General features: G+C 38.4%; 2 protein-coding genes across 2 annotated transcripts; one reads left to right on the top strand and one right to left on the bottom strand.

The window, feature by feature from the left end:
• The first annotated feature begins 218 nt into the window (after positions 1–218).
• Positions 219–3,433, top strand: LOC125468332 (26S proteasome regulatory subunit 7-like). Its single transcript, XM_048563974.1, has 10 exons — positions 219–393; positions 545–626; positions 730–821; positions 914–991; positions 1,121–1,182; positions 1,630–1,774; positions 1,905–2,123; positions 2,224–2,405; positions 2,522–2,697; positions 2,967–3,433. The coding sequence occupies exons 1-10, from the start codon at positions 310–312 to the stop codon at positions 3,122–3,124; spliced, it is 1,278 nt and encodes a 425-aa protein (XP_048419931.1). The 5' UTR covers positions 219–309; the 3' UTR covers positions 3,125–3,433.
• Positions 3,434–3,549: 116 nt separating this feature from the next.
• LOC125468331 (protein STRUBBELIG-RECEPTOR FAMILY 6-like) lies at positions 3,550–11,155 on the bottom strand. The gene is made up of 16 exons (XM_048563973.1): positions 10,718–11,155; positions 9,336–9,468; positions 9,173–9,244; positions 9,012–9,077; positions 8,284–8,355; positions 8,118–8,189; positions 7,746–7,817; positions 7,598–7,663; positions 7,420–7,482; positions 7,015–7,322; positions 6,337–6,620; positions 5,590–5,861; positions 5,342–5,474; positions 4,597–4,733; positions 4,343–4,499; positions 3,550–4,156 (listed from the first exon to the last, which is right to left on the bottom strand). The coding sequence occupies exons 1-16, from the start codon at positions 10,812–10,814 to the stop codon at positions 4,004–4,006; spliced, it is 2,157 nt and encodes a 718-aa protein (XP_048419930.1). The 5' UTR covers positions 10,815–11,155; the 3' UTR covers positions 3,550–4,003.
• Between the last annotated feature and the right edge of the window lie 873 nt (positions 11,156–12,028).

The following is a 12,028-nucleotide window of genomic DNA, read 5'->3' as shown; positions in this document are numbered from 1 at the left end:
TTGATCTTCTTCAATTCATTCGATCCGACGGTCAAAAACCAAAAAAGTGTGAAATAAGTAAAAAGAGATATGTAGATATCATACCCCTAAAAATAAGGTATAATTACATGGTAAGAGTAACATTTGAACTTTCACCAATCCTTGCACGCGCAGATCACGTGACCAAAACCCAGAGTATCGTATTTGGGCATATAGCTAGCTTGAACAAAAAGAAAAGGTCGATTGAAATACGAAACATTTACCAGAGCACAGTCCCAATCTCCAAACTTCTACTCTTTCTCACTCTAGTTTCTCTCTCTAAACTCTCCGATGGCGCCAGAACCAGAAGACATCAAGGATGAGAAGAACCCTAGACCCCTCGACGAGGACGACATCGTCATCATGAAGACCTATGTAAGTTCTTCAACTCAATTCTTTTTCCACAAACCCCAATCCCACCGATTTCAGATTCAGCGAAAACCCTAATTAATAATCCTGAAATTTCCCGTAGAGTAATTTCGTTGATTAGCGCTAATTGATTGTGGTGATTTAATGGGATATGCAGGGATTAGGGCCGTACTCGAAGCACATTAAGCAAGCAGAGAAAGAAGTAAAGGATTTGGCTAAAAGGGTCAATGATTTGCGCGGTATGTAGCTTGTTTGCTCGATTTGTGCCCCGAATTTTGAAAGTTCTAGTTGTGGGTGGTTAGCTTTGTGGATGGGCCGAGTTAAATTTGATTGCTTTTACAGGTATCAAGGAGTCCGACACTGGGTTGGCTGCACCCAGCCAGTATGATCTTGTTTCCGACAAGCAGATGATGCAGGAGGAACAGCCTCTTCAGGTTCGTTTCGGTTTGGTTACACACGCAACCATACACTCACTGATTTGTGTTATAATGTGATACGGAGGCATTGATTAATTTGTTGAAACCAGGTGGCTAGATGTACAAAGATTATCAATCCCAATTCCGAGGATGCTAAATACGTCATTAATGTCAAACAAATTGCCAAGGTCTAACCTCTTTTTTCATCAATTTTTTCCATACAGCTATTTATTTCTTTTTTACTTTTGCTCTATTTTTCAATCTTTTATCTGTTGATTTTCTTGTTACATTCTTAATGCTGTGTAATTTGTTTTCAGTTTGTTGTGGGTCTGGGTGACAAGGTTTCCCCAACGGATATAGAAGAAGGCATGCGTGTGGGGTAGGTCCTCCTATTTGTGAACTCTGATTGTTTTCCATCTTGTTTAAATCTTATTTGATTATCCATGAGCATCGCTCGTTTAGGATGCAGCACATAATGTTATGCTTGATAATAGTTGGTAAGCCACTCACCAACAAACATCTTAAAAGAATTTTCTGCAATAGTGAAATTTTTAAGAAATAGGGATAGTAATTTAATACAGCAATGCAGTTTTGGGCCTTCATTGCATACTTCTCATGTCCTTGCTCATCACCATGCTATATTATGTTTTGCTATAGCATTCCATATTTGTGTTTTTAGTGATGAAAATGTTTGTTCTCTTGGGATTGCAATTAGTGCTGTGTTTTATCATGTGCTCACATCTTTAGCAAATTTATAGTGATTATAGTTGGGGTTTTGTTTAAATTCGTAGCGTCTTTCTGGTTAACCTTTAGTTTGCCACTGCAGGGTTGATAGGAACAAGTATCAAATTCAGATTCCTTTGCCTCCAAAAATTGATCCCAGTGTGACCATGATGACCGTGGAAGAGAAGCCAGATGTGACATATAATGATGTTGGTGGATGTAAGGAGCAGATTGAAAAGATGAGAGAAGTGCGTATAGTTTTGACCATTTTATTTGCATTGTTAGTTTGTTTCCTTGTGTTTAACATGTATTAATATCTACTGTTTTTAGTTTAGGATATAAACTTGACAGTGTGCATATATACTTGATCTATCTTAGGTTGTTGAGCTGCCTATGCTTCACCCTGAGAAATTTGTGAAGCTCGGGATCGATCCACCTAAGGGTGTTCTCTGTTATGGGCCTCCAGGAACTGGTAAAACTCTTCTGGCTAGGGCTGTCGCGAATAGAACTGATGCTTGCTTCATTCGTGTGATTGGGAGTGAGCTTGTTCAAAAATACGTTGGTGAGGGAGCTCGGATGGTCAGAGAACTTTTCCAGGTTAGAAATAGTTGCATGTTTTAGCATATTGAAATATTTTGAGTACTATTTTTCTGTTGCTCTATTCTCTAACTATGTTGTAATTTTTTTTTGTTTTTAGATGGCGCGCTCAAAGAAGGCCTGTATTGTGTTTTTCGATGAAGTGGATGCGATTGGAGGAGCTCGGTTTGATGATGGTGTGGGCGGAGATAATGAAGTTCAGAGGACTATGCTGGAAATTGTGAATCAGTTGGATGGCTTTGATGCTCGTGGAAATATTAAAGTCTTGATGGCAACAAACAGGTTGGTTTGTGTATTTGTTTTGCAGTTTTACACGATTTATATTTGGTTTCTTTCTAATTTTTAATTAACATCTGCCTGTTTATTATACTATGGGGTTTTATTGGATCTTTTTTCAGGCCTGATACGCTGGACCCAGCCCTACTGCGGCCAGGACGGTTGGATAGGAAGGTTGAGTTCGGCCTTCCCGACTTGGAGAGTCGGACACAAATCTTCAAAATCCATACAAGAACAATGAATTGTGAAAGGGACATTCGGTTTGAACTGTTGGCTCGTCTCTGCCCAAATTCAACCGGTAAGGATGCTTTCTATACCATTGATAAACAAAATGTCATTGTTACCTAGTCCTCCTGGTGTTGTTATTTTTAGTTTGATCTGATGTTGTTATCATTTGCATCCTCACCTTACGGTAACCAAAGGTGAGAATACTGTGATTTGCATCTTCGTTGTTATGTTTGATGTGCTCCCATGGTCTCGTGCTTGTGATATGACCTGCTACATCCCTCGTATCTTGACATTGTGTTACTGGACTTTGGTTTTGTGACATTGTTATCTCTTTCACAGGAGCTGATATTAGGAGTGTTTGCACGGAAGCTGGGATGTATGCCATAAGAGCCCGAAGGAAGACGGCAACAGAGAAGGACTTCCTCGATGCTGTTAACAAGGTCATAAAGGGGTATCAGAAGTTCAGTGCAACACCAAAGTACATGGTTTACAATTGAGCAGAGGACTTAGTATAGTGTGTTTCCAGATGCCATCAAGAATTGATGCATTCTCTGGTGGAGGGAGATGGTTTCGGCTGCTTCATGTTTGTTGTTTAAACTTTGTATTTTGCTTGTTTTATAAACTAATCTCGTACAATTTATGCTTCACTAAGCTGGTCCAACCGAAAAACATACGACACTTGTTTTTCTTGCCACACCAATTGCTAGACAATTTCTTTTGCAGCTGTTCCAAGTGGTGATGGTGAATGTTTACAATTATTGTGTTGAAAGATGGTCAATGATTCAGGTGCTTGCTCCTTGTTATTATCCTCTTCTTACAAAACTCCATCTTCTGTTGCCATTTTGATGCAAACAGCAGAGACGCCACATGTAATGCTGCCGTGAATACTATCGACCCAATCTTATATGTGCCGGGAAACAAATAAAGAATTTTGAAGTTTTAAATTATTTACAGGAATATTGTACAGCTACAAGCCTACAAGGTAAATCAAGTGCGTGATTCCCGCAGCCTGCACTGCATTCTGATCACTGATATCTTCAGTTTGTGATACAAACTGTCATTTGGCCGACCGGAATCCGGCACCACCAGGGCTCGTTTAATGGTGCACGCACTGGTTTTAATGTATACATAAAGTGAGAAAAATACTCAGACTTTCTCATTTGAAACATGCTCCAAATCCACCCAGTTCAATTCGGAAAAGTTCTCAAAAATGAAACACCTACCTCAACTGCGTAAAAATATTAACAGGCATATACTACCAAGGGTATACGTACGCTCGGTAACATATGGTGTAGCCAAGCGAATGTACTCAAAATGTACACGGTTTTCCTGAGGCGTGTCTTCATGTGTGTCCCCATTGTCACCTCAAGCTGTCCTCAAGACGGGTTGTCCTGTGCATCGGCATTGCCACCTCCATGGGATGATCCTTGATCATTTCCAACCGTTCTCCTGCTCATGTTGGCTCGCTGCACTAATCGAACTAATGCCTGAACCACTTCTGACATGGGAGGTCGAAATTCAGGCTCGGGCTGCACCATAATGTGGAAGGTAAGGATCAGATCATCACTTCAGTTCACACTACACTATGAAAAGTCCCCAAACTCCACAATCCTATAATTTGTTATGGTATGAATAACCGACGGTTGTTCTTCATGCCGTAACAAGTTAGACATTATTAAATTGAGTGTAAATTCCATACTCTACGTGTGCATTACCTGGACACAGAGGGCAATCACATCAGCAAACCGTGACAGAGATTTAACTGGATAGAGCCCCTTGAGTTCTGGATCTACCATTTTCGAAAGTGCATCGATATCATGGAGCTGGGGTGTTGCCCATCGAACCAGAGATTGTTCAGACCTAGGCTTCAAGCTGTCAAGGAATTTTCATACAACAATTAATTTCACCAATCTTTACAAATGGTAATAACATTAATAAGATAGTAACACTAATTTATGTCAATATTTACTTATCGAATGGTTTCCGCCCACTAAGAAGCTCCAGCATAACCACTCCAAAACAATAGACATCACTCTTTAGTGTATATTGGCCAGACATGGCAACCTCAGGTGCGCTGTACCCAGATCCTGCATTGTGGTCCAATGCCTGCTCATGTGAAACTTAAACCATCAGCACTCCCACAAAAATAATGATCAATCCGACTGATGCAAGAGGTATGCACGTGTTCTGTTACCACTTAAGCAAGACACCCACTACGTCGTATAATTTTCCGACAATCAGAAATGGGTGACACTTGAAGTGAGCTATAAAGTCTCAGCCCTTATGAGGCATGAAATGGTTGTTTAGCCGAGTTTCACACATGAATTTTTTCTTCCTAACAAGTATAGATGATTTTGGGTCATGGAATGTGTTCCATGATTACAAGAAGTAGTTTTTAAAGTGTTCTAAAGTCTGCTCCTACCTTATTTCTCTAGGTCCATTTAAGTAAATGTTAGACAAATAGAACCTTACTATCATTCACAATAATACGAAGATAGAAATTTGAGTATGCTTCCATTCGAACTCAGTATCTTTGATTCTGAGACTGGTGCATCTGAGTTATGAGTTTTCGTAAATCCTGGTAATTATAATCATCTATGTCTAAAATACAGCTATTCAGCTAGGATACAATTTCAGATAATGGAGTTATCAGTTCATATTGGATGTATATGAAAACAGTTAAAAGTTCAAACGTATGATATTCCAAATTTAACCTGATCAGCATTGGGGATAGAGCTTGCAAGGCCAGAGTCCGAAAGATGAGGGTTGAGCTCCACATCCAATAATATGTTGGTTGACTTTAAATTTTTGTGAATAATAGATGGTGAACAAACTTCATGCAAGTACCTAAAAGAAAGCATTGTAAGTACCAGCAACACATTTTTCCAGTCAACGAGGTTTCAAAAATGATTGTGAGCTTAAATATGTAAGCCAAAGCATGGACGTCCACTAACAAACTTACTCTAATGCACGTGCAGTCCCCAAAGCAATCTTGACCCGAGAGTTCCATGTCAATGGCTTGTTGTATTCATCTGATAGGTGCAGGAAGTCATGCAGCGAACCATTTTTATGGAACTCATAGGCTAGCAGGTGCTGTCCATGCTCTGAACAATAACCCACCAGCTCTGTTACGTTTGGGTGATGCAACTGGGAGATGCTTGAAACGATCTCGGTGAATTCTTCGGACAACTCACTAGGAAGGACAGATGAATCTAATTTCTTCACAGCAAGAACCTGTAACATTGTTAAAAGTAGTAACAAATTATTCTACTCCGTCTTCAGTCTTTGGAACAACTGGAATTGAAGCATTTGAATAAATAAATAAATAAATCAACAAATGCTTAACCAAGCATATATGCATTCAGGATATCATACTGGCTCTCCATAACATTCACTGTGTGTGTGTGTGTGTTGCAAGGGTGTCCATACGCCAGTGCGTGCATGTGTGTGTGTGTGTGTGTGTGTGTGTGTGAGAGAGAGAGAGAGAGAGAGAGAGAGAGAGAGAGAGAGCAGAAGATTTCAACCAAAAAAGTAAATTAAATGGTCGAATTAATATGAAAGTAAACAAGCAAGTCGGTCATCTTCGGACAGGATATGAAGAAGAAAAAGCATTACTCCTTTATGTAAAGGGACGTCACTGAATTAAAAGAGATTAAACCTTTCCAACATCAATGTCATGGCATATAGATTTATTAGGGAAACGGTATACCTTCCCATCATCGAATTGAGCCCGATAAACGCGTCCAAAAGACCCCTCACCAAGAAGGTTGTCAATGCTAAAGCTGCCAGTAGCCACCTGCAGGTCTGCTATTGAATATGAGGTCACATTTAAAGGAGCTGTGACAGTTTTCTTGACAACAATGGGTTGCTTTGCGAATTCATCCTCATCAAATGATTTATTGCGATCAACTGGTGGGGGTCTAAGATTTAGTACGGCGGGAGTATCAAAGGTCTTCAAGTCCAATGGGGCAGGGGTTTGTACAGATTTCATTTCTGCATTGGAGTGTGGGAGACAAAGCAGTTAACATTCAACAACCATTTCATAGTTAAAAATGGTTCAACAAAAAACTTAAAGAATCTGAACAAACGTGATTGAAATGCATATGTGGCCTATTCAGAATATTTTTTATTTTATAACACCGTAGATCTCGACCTTTTAATTTCAATTCAATGATTTGGGGGGTAAATTAATAAACTCAATCCAACTGATAAACAAAGAAAGCAGTATCATACACTAAAACCAGCAGGAATATTGCAGAAAATAAATATAAGCATATCCAGTCTAGAGAAGTCAAACCCAACAGCATGAATAGCAAACCAACGGAAAGGACAAAACAATTTCTGATAATGCTCAACTAAATGTAAAATGTAGACAAATTGTAGGTACCTTGCACTTCACTTGCAAGGGGATCAAAGGGCCGACTTTCAAACTTTTCCACATCTGAGGATGACTTCTTTGACCTTTTCTTTATGAGAAAGAATGCTACAATTGCAGTAACTACAAGAAGAGATATCACTATTCCTGCAATGGCACCACCCCCAATTCCTGATTTCTTATCATCTTCACCTGAATCACCTTTTGACGGTGAGTTGTTGCTGCCAGATTTGTGATTTCCGTTGCTCTTGGCTGGAGGTGGGGGTGCACCAGGTGGGGGTGGGGGTGCAGGACCTGAGTTCCACATGTTTCCATCCTTCCTGCAATGAAATTCCTTAGAACCATATTGTATATTGTAACCATATTCTCTCCAGAGTCCAGATTTGAAATAACTGTAGCTAATAATAGAATGCTTACTCCAGATTAATGTTTTTCAACTGCTCCGGAATCCAGCCGGTAAAATGATTATTTTCAATATTCCTAAGAAACACAAACAAAAGTACTTTAGTGGGCTGAAACTGAAAGCCATGACACTTTGAGGAAACAGAGTGGCGAGTGGTAATGAGTATCTGGCTAAGTTGTATGGATATCTCACAGATTATCAAGGGGCAGATTGGCAAGGACATCAATAGTCCCTGTCAACTGGTTATTCTGCAAGAACCTGAAGGAAGACAATTCCAGGGAAGAGTCAAGACTACAAACTAGACAATCATTACCATAATAACAAAATTTTCATTACTTACATTGTTTGCATACTTGAGAGGGAGCTAAAACTCTCAGGAAGGCTGCCTGACAGAGAATTGAAAGACAGATCCCTGAAGCGAAGAAAAGAATTATCGTCATTTGGTCCTTGAGTAAAACCAACATAAATTATTTAGCGACTTTCAAAGGAGATGATTGACACTTGCAGAATTTCATAGAAAAACAAAAACATAATTCTTCAAAGATTGTTTATATAGACTGATTGTGCAATATGGTACAATGTTATTGCTAGTTATATTAGTATTTTTTTGGTTTTTGATAAAGGAATGGCCAAGTTGCAAACTACGCACTCATGCCAAAATGGACTTCATTGCAGGCTACTTATATACAAGAAGGATGGAAGGAGAACTCACAATACGGATAGAGAAGAGAGCTTTCCAAAAATGTCACCCAGCTGGTTCTGAATTTGATTGTGACTAATGTTCCTGCAGTCCCCAAAAGAATGAAACTGGTTTACTTTAAACACTTTCGATAAGTTGCGAGTCTTGTGACCAAAGTTATAAAGAATTATTTACTTACAGGTATGTAAGAGACGTTATCTGAGAGATGGAATAAGGGATGTCTTGATTGAAGTTATTACCACCAAGGTTTCTACATAGAGAAGATGGCTTATGTTATAAAACCAATGTATTAAAAGAGTGAGGCGTGGGTGAGGCATCCAAGGGATAGCCCAGCCTAGGCGTGAGGCGTGAGGTGAAGCCTCACGGGATCTAAATTTTTTAATATATACACTGAGGGTACACATATATTATATTAAAAAAAAAAGGATTATTAATCAATAATCACACTAAGCGCGCGCGCGCGCGCGCACACACACACACATATATATATATTATATTATATATATAAAATAGAGGATGAAAAGCACAATGAGCACACATATAACAATGCACACAGACAACACACACATCCATTATATAAAAAAATAAAAATCAGAATAAAAAGGCAGAGAGACGATAGTGCAAGGAAGAGGTATGAGGCAGTTAAAACCCTACCCAAAATTTGGGTTTGGGAGTTTGAAAAAAAAAAAAAAAAAAAACAAAAAACAAAAAACCCTGAGGCGCGCCTAGGCGGCTCCGGCGAAGCCTTTCACCCACTCCAGCAAAACAGAGGTGTTAGCCTTAGCGCCCAGCCTCAAGGGCACCCTAGGCGCGCCCCGAGGCTAGTTTTTTAAAATATTGTATAAAACAAACTAGAAGTGCGATAATACACACAGAACAGTAGATAAATGTGGTTATGAATCATACAATCGTGTCATGTTCGGAGGAAGTTGATACGGTATAGTGCCTGCAAGATTATTATTGCTCATGTCTCTGCAAAATTTGTCAAATACTCAAATCATGAGATCAAACTAATCAGCAAAATAAAATGGATCAATCAATTTGACACATGCGACCATTGATCTTACAGGTTGGTTAGTGCTGTCAGAGTCTGAAGCTGATACCCTAGCATCCCAGAAAGTTGAAGACCTGATAAATCACTGATAAAAAAGAGTAATGAAAGAAGAGGTATCAGAAATTAGCATACATGTGATAGTATCTAGGAAAATGAATGAGGAAGTAGGGAATCACATTTCTGTTACTCGTGAGCCCGAGCACTTAACACCTTTCCACGACTGGCCACATGGATCATCACCGTTTTGACTCCATTGGGTTAGCTGAGATGGGGAATTTAAGCTACTGTACAAGACCTTCAGAGCACTAACTGTGCATTGAACATGCCAAAAGAAAATTCAATAAAGCAGAAGTGGGCTATGAAATGAATTTTATGTAGTTGCAATAATGTGCTTTCTTCAGAGCAATGAAACTTGAAGAGAAGTAAAATAGGGTCCAGACTCCAGAGTGAATATGATGTAAATCAGATAAGATAAACGTAATTGCCGAAGCATCTTTGAGCCAGAAGGAGAGCAGCAACAACTAAAATTCTGAAGGGATTAGACTTGCCAACAATAATGGTACAAGCATGCAAATCAATTGAATTAATCTAAAACACGCTCAGAATTCAGAAATTCTGTGTCATTCATAAATTTCCCAAACCAAGAGTGCATCCTCACCTTCACTGGACGTAGAGGAGCAAGATAACCGTTGGTTTGAATCAACCAAGTTGATGTAACTTCTCTTATGTTGAACGTTTTATATATGCATTTTGTCATATGATAAAATTGTGTATAAACGTATACTTCAGTTCCTCATTCATAAATTGATGCATCTAAGGGAAATAAGAAATTCAACTGAATAGGTCAGCCAAACCAACTTTAAATCCTGTAACTTCTAAAAATAAATTTCCAAATTGCATCCTTTTGAAATCCAATGGTAATTTTAACTTCCTAATAACCTATCCTAAACGCTAGTGGGAATTGTTGATGACAGAAAAGTAGCAATTGTAACAGTTTTTCATCATCACTCAGCGTGGGAATTAAACGCTTTTGAAACTCAAAAGTGGCAATGATGGTCATACGGCGACATCTAATTATCACTTTGATAAAGAAAAGGACTAATTTTATTATCTTTTCAGAAGCTCGAATTACATGAATGCCAAACAGCAATCACATTAAAACCCAGAATTTTTGTTTAAACAAGGCAAAGTTAATCTACATCACTAATATCAGACCAGACTGCGCACATAAACAGTTCCTCAAATGCCCCTTCATACAGATACAACTCTTCAAACCAAAAAATAAATAAACAAACTAATGTAAAAAAAAAAAAATCAAAAGTAAAAGCACAAATCTGGCTCCCAATAAGCAGTTCAAGAACAACTTGTAATTTCCTAAAGAAAGTCAAATCCACAATGCATTCAGTGGGTTTAGTATTTAACACGGAAGGAAAAAACTAAAGTTTCAAACTTTATGAAGATTTGCCAAAAGTTAGCTCATGAGAGTCCAAATAAACTGATACTAATTCAAACAAACAGAAAAAAATAGAGAAAATAAGAGTTGGGTGAGGCAACTGACCATCTGTGGGATCTGTGGCGGCATTGATGGAGCTTGGACTCCACCCAAAAATGCAGATGCTGAAAACCAGCAAAACCCACCTCCAAGTCTCCACCATCTCTCTCTCTTTCTCTCTCTCTCTCTCTCTTCTTCTGAATTTACACACAAAACAAAACACAAAGGTAATCAAAGCATTCCCCTTTTGGGGTGAATCGGATTGCTTTTGTTTTCCCAAACAGCAGATTTGTAAAATGGTTTTTTCCTAAGCTGGCAGACACGATTTGGCAGAAGAATCCGAAGCCACAGAAAAGAAAACCCTTTTGTTTTTACGCTCTCACTTTCTCTTTTGTTCTTAATGCAAACTTTCTGTCTTTTCCTTTCTATTTAGGTATGAGGAGGAAAATACAAAATACCCTCTTGGTTGCTGTGTACGTAGCTCTGTATCTTCTGTATAAGTATGCTCTACTATCATCTTCACATTCTGTCCCTCTCTCTCTCTCTCCTCTTTCCCATCTTTCTCTCTTTCTCTCTCCTAATTTATTTACCAAGTCAGATTTTAAAAGTCAGAGCTTCACCAGCATCACACGGTTTCATCATTAGTGTCCTTCATTTCAAGACCGTGTGGCACTTACTTAAAAAACTTAATTAAACAAAAAATATTTTAAAATTTTAAAATCTTACAAAAAAAAAAAAAAAAAAACAGAAAACCCAAAAAAATATCCTTTAAAAATAGTAAAACCCATGAAGCAATCCTTACTTTCAAGTTTCAAGTTTCAAGTTCTTACTGAAATCGTCACCTTTCCATTTTTCAGTGGAGAGTCACGAGATTCTCGTAAGGGAAATCATTTTATATTTTTCCTTTTTTTGTTTTGTTTGTACATTCTGAAATTTTGTATGTGATACGAGCAACCTATTTAATATGATTATATCGACACAGTAACGTTTGTACATATATTTATGTTATCAGTACGAAATACTACTATGATTTGTTTATTATTTTTTTTTTGTGAATAATCAGATTTAGTCTTTGATTAGATGGCAACCAACCAATTTTAGTGAAAAGTTAGATTTGGTCTCTGATTAGATGGCAACGAACGTAATGATAAATCATAAATGGATGAGTAAATGTAAGTGAGCCAATCAGCTGCGAAAGCAACGGATGAAACGGTGGGATTTGAATACACTGATATTTTGGACTGCGAAGTAGCCGTTCCTCCCCCCTCTCTCTCTTTTTACTCTCACTCGTCACCTCTCTTTTACTTCCACTTTTTCTCTTCTTGCCCTTTAAATCCATGTAGGTAATGTAAGCTAGTTCCAAGGAAAATTATGGGC

Source organism: the organism of the source record quoted next, unplaced genomic scaffold (assembly GCF_019419815.1).
Source record: "Pyrus x bretschneideri cultivar Hongxiangsu unplaced genomic scaffold, Pyrus_bretschneideri_v1 Contig37, whole genome shotgun sequence".
Lineage (NCBI taxonomy): Eukaryota > Viridiplantae > Streptophyta > Magnoliopsida > Rosales > Rosaceae > Pyrus > Pyrus x bretschneideri.
The sequence above is the reverse complement of the archived record's forward strand: the minus strand, read 5'-3'. Positions and strand labels throughout refer to the sequence as shown.